Below are 16,840 nucleotides of genomic sequence, written 5' to 3' on the forward strand. Positions count from 1 at the left end.
AGGGGGTGTAGGTTTGATCCCTGGTCGGGGAGCTAAGATCCCACATGCCTCTGGGCCAAAAAACCAAAACATAAAACAGAAGCAATATTGTAACAAGTTCAATAAAGACTTTAAAAATGGTCCACATCAAAAAAAAAAAAAAAAAAAAAAGAATACAGCAGCAGCCCAAATTGTCATAAGCATTTCACATGTATTAATCTTATCTTATTACCATTACAAACCTGTAAGCCAATTATCTGTGAAATGAGAATACCCCACTTCACAAGACCTGGCATGCAGGGAGAACTACTGAATGCTAGAACCTTAGAACAAGGAGTTAGAGTAGAACGATTATTATGGCAATGATAATTAATGACTTACCATCATGCTTACTCTTCACTTAAACTTGTCGTTGACCTTGTAAAGTAGGAATGATTGTCCTCTACGAGTGAGGGAACTGGAACTCTGGAAGTGAGCACAGGCATCACGTGGTAGGAGACCAGGGACTTGAACCTAGTTGTTCTGACTCCAAATCGAGTCAGATTTGTACCTCAGCAAACCCCCACAGTTTCAATCTCGTTTTGGAGCACCGTAAGTGCTGAAATAGCAGGAGACCTGGCCCTGGACCCAAAAAGGGCCTAACAAGTTTTTTTCCATCCAGTATAATTTGGCATCTGTCACACCACTGTCTTACCTTGTTGGTATCAAGTCTAAGTTTGTGTGATCTTATGTGACATCTCTGCATCATTTTGCACTGTTGATCATGCTCTTCTTGAGACTATCTGCTCCTGTGGCTTCCATGTCACATGACCTATTTCTATCCCTCTGACCCAGGTATTTTGTACTAAACTTAGCCTGAATACTAGCTAATATTTATTGAGTGCTTCTTACGTGGTGAGTATTGTCCCAATCTCTTTACATGTATTCACATGTATTAATTTATTTAATCCTCATAATAATCCTATGAACCAGGTGTTATTGACTTTCTTGAAAAGAGAAGGAAACATAACAACAAAAGAAAAAATAGGATTTTTTCTACATCAAAATTAAAGATGTCTGTGTGTCAAAGGACACTATCAAGAGAGTGAAAACACTACTCACGGAAGGGGAAAACTATTTGCTAAGTATATATCCGATAAAGGATTAATACCCAGACTATATAAAGAACTCCTAAAACTCAACAAGAAAATAAACAAATAGCCCAATTAAAAAATGGGCAAAGGACTTGAGCAGACATTTCTCCAAAGAAGATATACAAATGGCCTTATCTTTCTTGATCTTTTAGCAGCATTTGACATGTTAACCACTGCCTCTGTTATAAAATACTTTCTTCATTCAGCTTCAGGACACCAATCCTATGTCCCTGACTGCTTTCTTTAAGTCTTCTTTGCAGTTTCCTTTTTTCTTTTTTTTTTTTTAAATAATATTTAGCTCTTTACATTCTGATTACTTTATATATATATATATATGCTTTTTTTTTTTTTTTTGGGCTGCGTTGGTCTTCGTTGCTGTGCGGGGGCTACTCTTTGCTGCGGTGCACGGGCTTCTCCTTGTAGTAGCTTCTTTTGTTGCAGAGCATGGGCTCTAGGCTTGTGGGCTCGGTAGTTGTGGTTCACGGGCTCTAGAGCGCAGGCTCAGTAGCTGTAGCGCACGGGCTTAGTTGCTCTGCGGCATGTGGGATCTTCCTGGACCAGGTCTCAAACCCGTGTCCCCTGCATTGGCAGGCGGATTCTTAACCACTGCACCACCAGGGAAGTCCTGCAGTTTCCTTTGTATCTCGATTTCCAACTTCAGATGCCCCAAGGATCTCAGTGCTCTGACTCCGTCCTCTGACCTATGTTCATACTTTAACCACCACCCTAAATGCTGACATCTCCCGGTCTGGATTGCTCTCCTAAACTTAGACGCATATATCTAATTGCCTGTTCAACATTTCCACCTAAAGATTAATAAGTATTTCATATTTAGCCTATCCAAAACCAGCTCAATTTCTACCCAAACCTCACTTGGCTGCCCCATCTCAATAAATGACAACTCCGTTCTTCCAGTTGCTCAGGCCAAACACCTTAGAATCCTCTAGACCTCCCCTTTCTTATACTGCACATTCATCATATAAGCAAGTCCTGTTGGCTCTACCTTCAACATATATCCAGAATTTGATCACCCGTCACTACCTTCACCACCACCACCCATCATCCCTCACAATCACTGCAATAGCCAACAGGTCTCCCTTCTCTCCATCCCTGTCAGACGTCCACATGGAAGAATGCTTTTTAAACTTAGTAACACTCTAAAAATCTTAAGTCATGTCACTCCACTGCTTAAAAACCTCCAGTTGCTTCCTAACTCAAAGTAAAAGCCTTATTCATTCCAAGGCCCTCCTTGACTGGCCAGCCCCCTTCTCATGGGGCTTCAGCCACACCTGCCTCTTTGCTTCTGTTCCTGCCTCAAGGCCCTCTCACTTACTGCTTTTGTAATACTCTTCTACTTTTGGGGCTGGTTCCCTCACTCCCTCATACCTGACTGCCCTATATAAAAAGCACTCTGCATCCTCCATATCCCTTACTTGGCTTCATTTTCTGTATAGCTGACCCACCCAATATATTAAGTTGTCTGACTCTCCTCTCTAGTGTTCAATGAGGGCAGAAGCTTTGTTTTGTTCACTGCTGGTTTCAGCACTAAGACCAGTGCCTGGCATGCAGCACACACTCAAACTAAAAGGCCATTGTAGCTTTGACTAGTTTAAAAAAGAAAAAAAAAAAGAGAGAGAGAGATTGGGAGGGTGTGCAACTTACAGGGTTTTAATTAATATATATTATGTGATAGATGAAAATTATTCAAAGCATGGGGCCCATGGGGAAAATAGTATCAGGGGTCCTTAGTTGATAAAATGTTGAGAACCTCTGGATTATTTATTCCAGGTTTTGATGTTCAACTGAAACTCAATTTCAACATGATTTCAGTAAGAAAACATTTTGAATTTTGGTACTGTGTCAGGTCATATCCTGGCTTCAGGACATATACAAACTTAAGGGTTTTTTTTTCTAGCCTAACATTTCTCTGTATTTTGACCAACTTATTTCTGCAAGAACAGAAGATTGCAGTCTTGTCTCCTTTTCTCTAGCCTCCAGCTTTAACCTAAGAGGTGATGGCTTATATGAATGAATATAAGCCCAAAATAACAATGACACCCTGTACATTTGTAACTTATCAATTTCTTAAATTACACTTTTTTCCCCTATTATACAAGTGTTTCACATTTATCCTGGTGAAAAAACTGGATAAAAGTCACCCTTATGTTACTGTTTAAGAGATTATCACTGTTAAATTCTTCAGATCTTATAAAATATTCACATATATAATATACTGTACATAGTAATTTGGCTATCAGGCGAGGTAAGTAGTTTCATGGCTAATAGCTTCATAGGTGCTAAAGAATAAAGCGTTTTAGATCACGGAACCACACCAAACTCCATTTCGGCCAGCATTGGCTATAGATAGTCCTAGATATGAAACGAGAGATTCTTCTGTTGCTGAAATGAAGAAAAACAAGAAAATTCTCTTCCCAGAGAAAACCTTGCAATAGGACATCCCTTCATGATTTAAAGATTATGTTATCTAAGGGGAAAGAAATAATGTTATCAGAGAGAACAACTGTTCCTTTTGAATTCTTAGACTCTCCTGTTAAATACTTGTATTGGATTGCTTTAAAAAATAAGGTATACTTAGTCCTTAGCAGGTTCTGTTCTGTGCTGGACCAACTACATTGTTTTAAAACTATTTACTATCTCCCTCCCCTGCCACTTCTTCTTAACCCTTCTAATCTCTAAAAGTTGAGTAATTTTCAAGATGCTCACCTGCGCATAAATATAAGCTCTCTTGTACCCTGGAACAAAATGACAGATTTGGCTTTACATTTATTAAGAAACAGACAATCTTGAGAATTTTACTACTAGAAGAGGATTTTAGAGGTCTAGTACAATTCATAAATCACAATTGTTAGGTTTTTTTCTTACTCAGGAAACTGTGGCTCATTATAGTTAAGTGATTTGCCTGAGACTTAGAGAAGCAGTTTTGTCCATAATCCAACTCTACTGACTTCCAAATTCAGGGCTCTGTACTTTATCTTAGAGGTTAACTGTAAAATGAAAAGTATCCACAAGTAGCTTATCATAATGATGAACAGATGTTGGTGTCTTTTTAGAATTGGTTGGGATACTGGGACTGCCACTCCATGTGCATGACTATGAGTGAGAAAATTACTGAGCCTGTTTCTTTATCTTCAAACAACATATTCAGGTTCCAGGATCATATTTATTACCTAATATTACTTTGTATATAAAAATAAACATTTTCTCGTAGGGACACACCTAAGATCTTACTTCAAACAAATAGGACTACTTTTCATATGGTCAGATTCTGAAAGTGTTTTATTAATTTTTACAGATGTACATTCGGGGAAAATTACTATTTGCCAACTTTATTTTCAATGGTTATAGCACATCTGCTAAGGACCTTCAAAAGCAAATTGTGAAGACAAGGAGGGATTATCATAAATAGGGATATTTCCTACCCAATGACTTCAGAATCTGGTAGAGTAACCATACCATAAGTAATCTACCTTATCTCACACTTTTAATTAACAAATCCCAGACAAGGGCCAAATTTCAAGAACTGCCTTTATGAATATTTATTCCTTGCCTCAAATCTTTTCTGCAAAGAGGTAGCTTTTTAATTTAAAAGTTCAGTTTGAGGAAGGCCACTTTCTCTTTAACCAGCATTCAGTCTGCAGAGTCACTGTGGAATTACCACAAATGTTCTCAAGCCTATAGCTAAGCTTAGGAAAGTTAAAACCAATCATTCATTCATTACATAGGACAAGTATGATCCATTGGACGTTAACTCCCTTCTTAGTTCAGTATGTCCTTTCTGTCAGGGAGGCCATATAAGTCAACAAATACAACAGGATTAGAATGTATGCAGTGGCTGACAGTCACTGAGAATGGTTAAAATGGAGCTTTTAGACTTAATCTGCTGTTTTCACTCTGACAAAATATTTAATACAATGTGAGGCACCTGAATGACCAAACAAAACTTAAGACTAATGAATCCAAGGCCTAGACAACTGCTGTCTTTTGTGGGTACATTAATAAATTCTGAAAAAATACAATAGAAAAATAGAGACAGAAGAAAGAAGAGAAAAAGAAATTTTATCTTTTGGCTTATTCATCTTGCAAACACCAGAGTAAAAAAGGTACAAAATATAAAGAAGTACAGATTTTATTGGAGACTTCTTAAGCTTAGAAGGAACAACAATAATACAGATATGTACAAACCTACTGTTGGGTTTTGGTAAAATCTTTTAAAACAGTTGACAAAAATTCAATATAATAAAATACATAAAGTTATTAAAGAAATTACTGTGTTAAAAAAAGTTATACTCTCAAGTCTTCAATTAAGGTTGGAAATGTACAGTTTTACTATATAAGTAGTCAAAAGGTAAAAATTAAAACAAATCTGAAAGAATATTTTTAAATTATATTTTAAAAATACAGCTTAACACTCCAAAAGTATCTAAAGTGAAGGCAGACTTTAGGAACTTACTATCTAAACATGCCTGAACTCTGTTGGACAGTACACAAATTCCTGTTTTCAGTGTTCATATGTAACAATGTTAAAAGCGAGTACAAAGGCCCTCCCCTAACTGAGAATACTTATTGTACATAAACCTAAGATGGGCTCTGTCAAGAAATACAGTTAACTATGCTCACAGATTAGTGCACTCATACAAGAATGCCGATGATAGAACTTTTTCATGTTTGGGTAAATACAAAATGTCATAAATTCTGGCAGAAGCTGAATATAAGGCTCACCTATTTAATTCTATATAGTTCATTAGAGAAAAAATGAATGAGAAGACTTGAGGCATAAATTAAGAGTGAATTTACAAGACAATAAAAAGCATTTAAATCATTTAGCTTTAAAAAGAATCAAAATCCAAAATCATTAGATCCAAAGTCTACTGTTTTATTAAAATATATGTATATATATACATAGTAACATGTACAGTGTTGTGATTTATGCGAACAGGAAAACATTGTGCAAAAAGAAAAACACTGAGAGAGAAGCTTAAACATAATAAGATTTAAAAGGCAAAAATAATATAATCTGTGGGATGAAGCATCTACATAATACATGTAGTACAGAACTAATCCCAGGGTTGAGTTCTTCAGAATGAGCTTCAACAGGCTCACAGTCCTATTTTAAAGGATTCCTCATTGACCCAATTTTTCTGGTGTGACAAGCCTTGGAGGAACAGCACAGTTTCAGCTCCTGTCATGTGTAGAGTCCCTGATTAGTCTGCAATTATTTCTAACATGGTCTAAACCTACTGAAATGCCAGTATTACCAAAAGTATACATTTTCATTGTGTATAATAAATAACCTTTGGATTTGGGGGTCTTTTCAATGTCTTTTCAGAAATCTTGTCCTCCAAATTAAACAAAACATGTTATGTGACTATAGCGATGTCACAGTTATGATGTGAGACTATTTGATTAATCAACTAGGTCAGAATATTTTTAAAATCCAGAGCAGCAGGGAACGAAAAAAAAAGAAACCTGCTAAAAACCTTACAAAATACTTTTGTAAAATGTGAGGTATCAACCATTTCCACTCTATCATGCTAGATTTTCATCAACCACAGCAGATTCTAAAATGTAGCCTACGACGAGTCTAACGAGGGACAGTGTGTCTACAAATGATGCTAAGGTTCTTCCCAGATCTGAACCTCAAAAAGCAAGCTGAAGGCAATGTGGTAGATTCAGTAACAGATTAAAAGAAAAAGGCAGGGGCTTCCCTGGTGGTGCAGTGGTTGAGAGTCTGCCTGCCAATGCAGGGGACAGGGGTTCGAGCCCTGGTCTGGGAAGATCCCACATGCCGCGGAGCAACTGGGCCCGTGAGCCACAATTACTGAGCCTGCACATCTGGAGCCTGTGCTCCGCAACAAGAGAGGCCGCGATAGTGAGAGGCCCGCGCACCGCGATGAAGAGTGGCCCCCGCTCGCCGCAACTAGAGAAAGCCCTCGCACAGAAACGAAGACCCAACACAGCCATAAATAAATAAATAAATAAATTTAAAAAAAAGAAAAGAAAAAGAAAAAGGCATTAGATTCCAGAAACAAGAGTTTAAATCACTTATCAATGCAGCCAGAAAGCAAACACTAATACCTTTTAGAAACTATGAAAAATTAGTTAAATGAGAATGATAATAATATTGTTGAGTAGAAAGTCTTTGAGAAAAACGAAAACAGAAATCATTAATTTGGGGGAGAATTTGTTTTGGTGGCTAAGTTGTTTAACCTAAAAATAGAGACCTGATAATTAAGAACAATTCTTCTCACTGGCAATTAATAATAACCATATTACATACCACATTCCCATTGTGATAAATTACTATAATGTCAAAGTCTGGTAAGACTTTATCTTGTCCACTGTCATCCCTTTATTTTAGAAGGATTAACCAACTAATTCTTGCTAACATGTAGGCACACATACAAAAAAAAGTGAACGCAGGATGTCTCGTCAGCCTCAGGTTATCTTCCGTCTTCATACTCTTGACGTTCCAGGAATGATGCGCGAGTTTAGGTTGGTTCTAGGATAGGCCCAGGGGCCTGGTTTGATCTGGGATCCCTGGGACCATACCTAGAACAAACCCAAACAAAACCAAACTCCTTGGGAGTGCTTTCAGCTCAGGCAGACTTCTGCGCTTTTCACTCATATGGACCTCCAGGGCTGTACCAGAACCATAAGCCAGTCTTTAAGGGATGGGAGTAACATATCTGGAGCTTTTTCTGTACATTGCCAGATGCTAGTACTGTGCCTGAGTGAGCATTATTTAAGTCATGGTATGAACAGAAGGTACAGGTTGGTGAAATAAAAGTGCAGAAAATACTTTTAGAAATGGAGCTAATGCAGACTGACTTGGGAGGGGAAAAAGTATATGTAATTTCTCAGGAAATATTATAAAAGAATAAACTTGTAAAAGACATGTTTTAGTTTTTAAAAATATGTTCAATGATAAAATAATTTGTAGGTAGCCAACCTTTAAGAAATGCTACAAAGTGAAAAATGTCAAGTCCAAAATAGTAAAATTATCCCTTAGTTTGAGAAACTCTTAAAATATGAGGAAAAATATATTTGTACAACAATATCTCATAGAATATACTCACTTTTTAAAAGTGTACTCTGAAGCATACACAACTTAAATACTGTCCTACTGCAGTAACATGTTTGATATATGCCAAATGAAATTCAGTAAATAGGGATGAAGCAAACTAATTTAATTGCTAACAGGTTAAAATATATTAAAATTTACAGCATTTAAAACACTATCATATGTATTTTAATTTATCACACATTTTAGGATATTCATAAAATCAACTCCTTATTCACGTTAAAATTTATATGTGTGAATTCTGGAATCAATTCATCCCTCTTTTTGGTTTATAGCAATTACACTAAGTAGAATCACTTTCCTCTCACAACTATACTCAAAGAGAATTTTTCTCCTGTACCACCAAACCAAGTTTGGCCTCATAGCTATTTTGTAATAGCAGCCTCAACTCAAGAAACAGGTTTGGATCATCTATTTTTTGATGAATACTATATCATAATTCCCTTCTAGTAGCATGAATAACTGAAAGCTGACTTTGAGGCATGGCCATAAAATAAGTAGATTGATTCTCTAATTACCCTGTAATTAGATGGAAGGATGAATCAACATATGGTTACTAAAACACAATCAGCCTATCGGTAAAACCAAGTTGTTCAATGCTAATCCCAGACAAATATCCCTTTCTAGACATTTGAATTTTGCTTGCAATCATTATGACATGCAAATTTAATGTTTATTTTTCACGAGAAAAATCATCATGCTTGATTAATTAACATATTAAATTATCATTTAAACATGCAAAATATAGAATGACAGTGGGAATTTAGTCATTCAAGTATCTGTCAATATCATTAGATCTAACACTGTAACGTTTGGCCAGCTTTTAATACACATTTAATTGAATGAAAATAAAGATATTTTCTTAAAAACCTGCATAATCAAAGAATAAATTCTTTGTGTATAATTGTCTACAGTCTAAAAACCTTATTACTTCTCAGTTCTCTATGGTATCAATAATGAAAAGTTTCCTTATTTTCCAGGGCTCAACCTACTTCATGTTTTGGAAATGAAGATACAGGTCTCTAAAAACAAAACCAACATAACAAAAACAACCCAGCCAAAGAAATTCTTAGCAGCATGTGGCATCCAACTCAAATAGAAAGTACTATAGGAAATGCTAACTTGAGTGGACTGGTTTTAATTGGAGCCGAAAAATTAGATGAGTGAAATATATAGAAGGTAAAGTATGGAAACAAAATGGTTCCTTTTGTACACTAACAGCTCTCCTATTTTGAGAACAGGAATCTAATCTAGTACACTTATTTTAAAGATAGCAATGAAATAGGTAGTAATAGATGTCACAAAATCCACATACTTAAGTATAATCCAGTTTTTCAGGTCTTCACTGAGTCAGTTTACTCTTACTTTGTATTTATACATTCTGCTAGCTGTCTTAGTCACCTGGTTTCCAAAACTGAAGCAGACTAGAAGAAGCATTATGAAGGTGGAGAAAGTCTATTGCTACAGGCACACTGCAGTGAGCACTAATATGAATTAGAGGAATCAGAACTATTAGAAAACAAAGAAAACAAAAAAGGCACAGCAGAATGGAGTTATTTAGTAAAGGGGCATATAGCTCTTAATGCCTAATTAGTCTATTACAGTAAAACTATTGTTAGTAACGATCATTTTGACATCTAATTTATTTCATATATTGTTTGAGAAGACAGCAATACATAGTAAGTTTTAAAAACACTTCCATCAGGGCCTTCCCTGGCGGTCCAGTGGTTAAGACTCTGCGCTTCCACTGCAGGGGGTACGGGTTTGATCCCTGATCAGGGAACTAAGATCCTTCAGAAATTATTTCAAAATTTTTAAATGCTTAAAGAGGTTTAAGCTCCATAGAAAACTGGGATATCTAGAATGACTCATTCCCCAAATATTCAGTTAGGCAGTTCTTACTAAATTAGCCAGGCATGTTTAGTCTCAAGCCAATTAGTTCTAGAATATAAATCTTGGTGAACACAGTTGAAGTCCATTTATAGTGCTCTAAGTTTAAACTCTGCATGCTATACTAGGACATTTAACAAGAACAGAATATTTAACATTTCCCTAAAATATACACAATGATTTATACAAAGATGATAGTCAAATTTTCTTTTATAGCTGAATTCATTAATGGAAAGTCCTAGAAACATCACCATATAAAAACTGAATTAATACTTTAAATGTATGGCAATCACATATACAAACAGGTATTTTTAGCAAATTCTTAGTAAAGAACTAAGAGGCAAACAAAAGTATGCTAAGCAGCCAAACAGGTACCACAAAGTCCATGCACTTTACTGACAGAAAAGCCCCTTAAGCTTTGTTCAGTCTACTTACTCTTATTTTAGACACAATTCTAGCAAGCTTGGCAATCTGGTTTCTCAGTCCACAGCAGATTAGAAGCAGCAAATTACGGCCTAGTGCGGAAGGCAGGCACACAAAACAGCAGCAAAAAGTGACAGTTGATTAAAGGGAAGATAGAGAAACCGTGAAAAACAGACATAACTCAAAAAGCATAGCAATACAAGGTCATGTAGTAAAGGGGCATTATATATCTCAGTAGCCCCTAAGTGAATTTCTGTTTATCACCCCATGATAGGAAGTAATGTTCTTAAAGATAACAAAGAAAACATGGACAAGTATAAAGTATATTTTAGAATATTTCTTATAAAACTGTTTAAAAAAATTAATGATTAAATTGATTTGCTTCAGTTAACTGAAAAATTAACTTATGCAAGTTAGTCTCCTGTCAATGATGACATAAATGAATTGTTACTGTACTTAGGATATTTTCCCCCCATATTTTCTCTTCTAAAATATTTGTAGCTTCATTTTGTAATTTTAAGTGTGATTTGCATATATATGTCTTATAAATAGAATTGGAAGAATAAATCAATCTCTATGTTTTCTCTGGTTATCATTCATGGCATATCCACTTTAGTTCAAATAATGAGTTATACCACAGCATTATGGTATTTAGTTCTTGTTTTGTTGGGATACAGAAACAATATACTATGATTAAACCAAACCCGTTGAACTTTTCTTCCCACATGATTTCTAATAATTTATCAAAATATTTTATATAACTGATGATGTGTAAGTAAAAGTCAGTCACCAGAGTGAAATGACCTCTAGGGTTTACTTTTGATGAACACTCCGTTGACTTATAATTTTGTGAAACGTATCAGAATTTGATTCTTTCTATACTTTAACATTAAAAGCTTTACTGTTTTTATTATGTGAATCAGAATATTACTATTTATTTTTCAAGAAAATTGAGTTTTAAATTTTTTAACCTATTTTACTAACATATTTACTAAGTAGTTACTAATATAACCAGATCTTGTCTTCCAGCCTCAAAAGTTTTATTTCCTTTTTAACTATTGCTGAGAAGTCAGAAGTCGCAAACATCATTTAGCAATTCAGAGAATTTGGGTTTTGCTGGAAAAACTCCCCATGATATTATTACATCAGCTGCACTCAAAGCTTTTAAATGATGGTCTGGAACTTAAACTCAGATCTATCCTTCTGTATTAAACCCTTAAACCCATATTCTTAAATTTCCTTAGTAATTTGCCTTAAATGTGTTTCTCCTGACTTGCTTGTCTTCAACTTCAGAAATCAAACTTGAGTCAATGCATCAGTTCCTAATGAAATATATTCACAAGCTGTTAAGTACAATCAATTTTAATGAGGTCTTAACTTATGAAGTCAGATAAAACAGACAACTTGTGAAAATAAGCAGCAGACTGCAAATCAAAGACCAGCAAGAATCTGGCCCTACACAGGCCAGATATGTAGACTTTTACTGAAAGCTGGGGGAAAAAAAAGGGGGGGCGGATTTAAGATATGATAACTGTCACCAGATCATTTACTGCCATGACTTTCCTAACGGTAAGCAAAGGGCAAAAATCTTGTCTTCAAGAGCGACCTAAATGCCTCTTTTCATATATTCGTACCTTAAGTACTAGGTTTAAAATAAACGATGGAAACGTTCACATTAAAAGCTGTTAGGATATTACTCCTTACAAGAATTATTCTGTCAAAATACCACTGTTAAATTTGGAAAGCACAATTACAAATTTTCACCACAAAATATTTTCCCCAGAGGGCTTCTTTTGGACGTAGGGTGGCAGCTATTAAAACTAGTCACAAGCCTGATAAGAAAAAGTGAAATATTATTTGAAAAGTAACAAGAATATCTAGTTATATTACATGGACTTATTTGTTTTATTTCCTAAGGTATTCACAGCAAGAAGAATAAAGTCCTAGACAGAAGTTCTTAGATTTTACCGGGTATAAACATCAGCTAGGTCTCATTTCAAAATGACCAACTAAGAATAATTGGGAGTATGGCCCCAGATCTGTATTAAAAAAATAAGACCTACGATTTATTCTAATGCAGGTGGCCCCATAAAAAAAACAGAAAAACACCGACTTTTAGACTATCATAAGAGAAAATTAGGAATTTTCACAGGGAAGATAATATTTTATCTTGGAAATATTCTAAAAGTTGACAAATTTTGAAAACTACATAAAAAGAACATTCAGTTAAAATTCCAAGATCCTTATTTCATGGTTTCAGTAAGTAGAATTTTCATGGAACTAAGTAACAACTAGTGAATAAAACAGATCAGACTGGAAGGTTAGGAATTCCTGATTAAAATTAGTCTTTCAATATTAAAAAGTATCACCTTAGAAAGCATTAAATAAAACTGATATAATATTATGAAGATATTTTCCCCAAGCTGGTATAATAAAAATCATATATAATAAAAGAATTAAAAATTATTAAACTCTAATTCTTCTTATATAAGGTTACAGATTAAGAGAAAGATTACCAAGTTTTTCCATAATTCTTCTAAATTCAAGGAAAAAAGGAGTCTGGCAAACTAAGCAATTTAAAATGAAAGTAAACTTTAAGCATTGTTATGTAAGAATATAATAGTCAGTTACAACACAAGATTTTTTTCTTGAAATTTAGCTAACTATCTAAGTGGTAAACTAGGCCCACCCTAAGATATTGCTCCTAAGAGCTTAATTATGGGTTAAGTCCTATAATATTTAGCAACAGGCAGAATCACTTATAGTACAAAGGATCGCTACTATTCATATAAAGCATAAGCAAGTTTTTCCTCGGGATAAAAAATAAATTTCCTTAGATTATTGAAAAAAAGTCCCCTTTGGTATACGAAAATTTACTCACTTGAAGTGCTAAGTTACAGGAATTCAAAAGCGTTTTTTAACTCCAAAGGCATACTAGATTCACAACTTCCTTTCTAGGACAGCAGCATAAATTGAGTTTTTCCTACATTTTCCTCAAATAACGTCTATAAGCTATGTCACTGCATAGGAGCTATAGGTGTTAAAAAACAATATACTCCTGGAAATATTACTCTTTGAAAATGTAATCACAACACAAAACAGATGAGACTGGATGATTTGGAAAGCAACCCCTTTTAAGAGGTAGTTTGTAAATAAAGTATTAAGGAGACAAGGATGCTTTCCAGGAAGCCGACAGGATGTTTCCAGAATCTTATTAAGGTGGAGAGGGTACAGCTTCAGGCTAGAAATCAGCAGCATGGTGACCTGCTTGTGTTAATGGCACCCATTATCTCTAGGCAAACTGATAAAAGGAACTTTTTTGCAAAGTTGAGGATGAGGCCTCAGACTATAGGGATCCCACTTTGATATCATCTCTTTTCGTTGCAACAAGAACAGAAAAAGATAAACACACAAAACTGAAAGGGTAATTCTTAAAAAGGTACAATGTGTTTTTTTAAAAGATCATTTAGAAATCTTAAAATTAACCACTGAATACACATACGAACAAGGAATCATAAGACACATGTTATAACCCAAGTAATTTTGAAACTACATTTTAGTTCCAAACCCCAGTACACATCAATTGCATGAATTCAATTTTCTTTTTATTCAGAACGTGTATCTTTGTTTTAAGACTGGTATAAACAAAAATAAAATACAAACAACTTGTTACTGACATGATAGCTGCAGTCATTAACTGCAAGAATACAGTAAAAAGGAGCCATACTAAATGTTAATGTTCTTGCAACAGAATTACCCCAGTCATTTTATGGCAGTAAATTCTGGCAAGAAATGATAAATTCATTTGTTATTAAAGATACTTAAAGAATTTCCAAGATCAATCAGTTATGCTGAAAATAAAATAGCAGTTTATTCAAAAGAGCCCTTACCTTTCTCTTATTTTCCTAAAAGATCTGCCATTTACAGGTAAACTACTATTTTCAGATCAGTTGTTCAAACCAGGGTTCTTCCTGTAAATTCACATCTTAGCTTTAAATATAGTAAACTTACACTCATTTTCCCTTTCCAGTGGAATATCTAGTCTTGAAGTTAAAACACTTTCACAAAAAAGAACAATTGAAAATCCTTAATGTAAATCTTGGTTCTTACTTTTCTTCTACCTCATTTTCATTTTCTTGCATTATTTGTTCTTCCTCCTCATCACCAAAAGTCTGTTCCTGCATGGTAGTAAAGGAGAGAGATCTAGCAGCCACTTCTGCAGCGAGGCCAGCAGTGAAGGTAAAATCCGGTGACAGCTGTAGCTGTGCCAGCCTCTGCTTGATGGAGGGCTGCGATGAGGCCCCGTGGGTTGGGTGGGCAGGGGCCAGGCCACCTGCATCAGACTGCTGGGACTCATCTTCGCTCTCACATTGGTAATACACTCTTTCTTCAGCTCCTTGGAGGAAGACTTCATTTGCAGAATTGTCTTTATTTTTACCATCTAGAGGGTATTCACATAAATACTCAGTCCTATTACTTATTTCATTGTCGGTTGTAGAGGGTTTATTATTTTCCTCTTCAGTATCATTTTTACAAACTTTCCCCATATGTGAATCCACTGATGGTTCTGAATTACTTATGGGTTCCACTGGGTCTACAGGACACAAGGATTTCAACACAGCTTCAAAGGAAAAAAACAAAGAAAGAAAGAAAGAAAGAAAGAAAGGAAGAAAGAAAGAAAGAAAGAAAGAAAATAACTAAAAACCCAGCAATGATTTAAACTTTAATTTAAACTCCCAGTAGTTTTTTCTTATAACGAACAATAAATAAATAAAAGCTAAATAAAACTTGCCAGTAAATCAATGTAAATTTATAAAACCAGAGAAATTTATGAGATAAAATGCCTAAGATATGAAATGAGATGGGGTTTTGATGAATATTTTACAACACCTCACATATCTCTTATTCAAAATATTAAAGCAGTGGTTCTCAAGGTGTGGCCCTTGAACCAAGAGCATCAGTCAGCATCACCTAGGAATTTGGTAGAAATTCAAATTCTTCAGCTCCATCCCACACCTACTGAACTGGAAACTGAGTGAGGACTGACTATGTTTTACAAGCCCTCCACTGGATTCTGATGCACACTAAAGTTTGAGAACCACTGTACTAAAGAATAAGCAGCATGGTTTTCACTAGTAGTATGTCAGATAAAACACCTAACAGTAATCCAGGTAATCATCCTATCATCAACACATATATATTTACAAGTTAAAACAGCATGGGAAAAAAATGCAACATACAATTCAACTCACTTGCCAACCACCTAACAAGACCCTGATGAAAATAAAGCCAAAACTTGTACACATTTTGTAATGCCACAGAAAAATATAAAATTAAATAAAACCTGCATTCCAGATCAACTACTGTACAAAGCGTAATACATAAATATTATATCCATACGGCAGAAGTTGTCCTTTCAAGGAAAATGAAGTTTTATTTAGCCCCTCTTGATGTTAGTAGGCAGTGGGTTGCTTGCTAGGCAGTCTCTCCTCCCATTATGAGGGGTTAGTACAATACAATATGTTATGAAGCATGACGGAAGAAAAAAAAAGCACGTCTTGAAGATCTGGCGTTTATTTAAAAAATAATTTTGTAAAACGTGTCCATTTCCAAGAAACAGATCCCTAAGCTGCAGTAACTCCACTAGAGAAGCAGCAACAACAGAAAAAAATGGCCACAGCAGGTTCCAGTGTAGAATTTCCCTCTCTAATTCCATTCGGACTTTACCCCTGTAGGCAGAGACGAAAACAACTCTGGAAGATGTACTGAAATTTTTCATGGGAAAAGCATTTTAAGGTTTCAGCTTTTTATTTATTTTCACAAACTAAATTAGCATTATTGCCTTTTCAAATGTAAACTATGGAAAACACATACCTGAAAAAGAGATACATTTCTCTCATCATTATATCTTTACCCATACTGTCAAGAAGATAATTTTAAAGCCACATGAAGAAAATACTAAACAATAAAAAAGGATATAAGTTCACATACAATGTTATTTTCAGATTTCATGTACAGTGTTAGTCTATAAATCTGCTAATTCTTAAAGAATGCAACATATATTAGAAGTAGATTGATATTCCTGATTATTGTTAATTAAATGGGGGCAGGTAATCTGTATAATGCATCAACTGACTAGTGTGTTAACTCTGTGCTAGAATATAAACCTCCAGGAGTATGGGGATTTTTGTCTCTCGATCTATGTGCTAGGGATACAGCAGTAAACAGTATCTTAATATCTACTTGTTGAGTGAGTAATTTACTAAATGAATACTGTGGGGGATAATAAAGCCCCTATTTAAGACCAATTTAA

At 35.0% G+C, this 16,840-nt stretch overlaps 1 protein-coding gene across 10 annotated transcripts in view; it reads right to left on the minus strand.

The window, feature by feature from the left end:
- The window catches only part of VEZT (vezatin, adherens junctions transmembrane protein), a 108,150-nt gene that overhangs the window by 21,600 nt on the left and 69,710 nt on the right, over positions 1–16,840 (minus strand). For 6 of the 10 annotated variants that reach the window (XM_061206489.1, XM_061206487.1, XM_061206486.1 and 3 more), the window contains one exon: positions 14,119–15,148. The exons of 1 other annotated variant lie outside the window; for it this stretch is intronic. In XM_061206489.1, coding sequence (XP_061062472.1) covers positions 14,634–15,148 — 515 coding nt within the window. In that variant the 3' untranslated portion in view covers positions 14,119–14,633. Of the gene's footprint in view, positions 1–14,118; positions 15,149–15,933; positions 16,293–16,840 lie in introns of those variants that run through there. 3 more of the 10 variants (XM_061206493.1, XM_061206491.1, XM_061206490.1) reach the window with 2 other exon arrangements.

Source organism: Eubalaena glacialis, chromosome 11, assembly GCF_028564815.1.
Source record: "Eubalaena glacialis isolate mEubGla1 chromosome 11, mEubGla1.1.hap2.+ XY, whole genome shotgun sequence".
NCBI lineage: Eukaryota > Metazoa > Chordata > Mammalia > Artiodactyla > Balaenidae > Eubalaena > Eubalaena glacialis.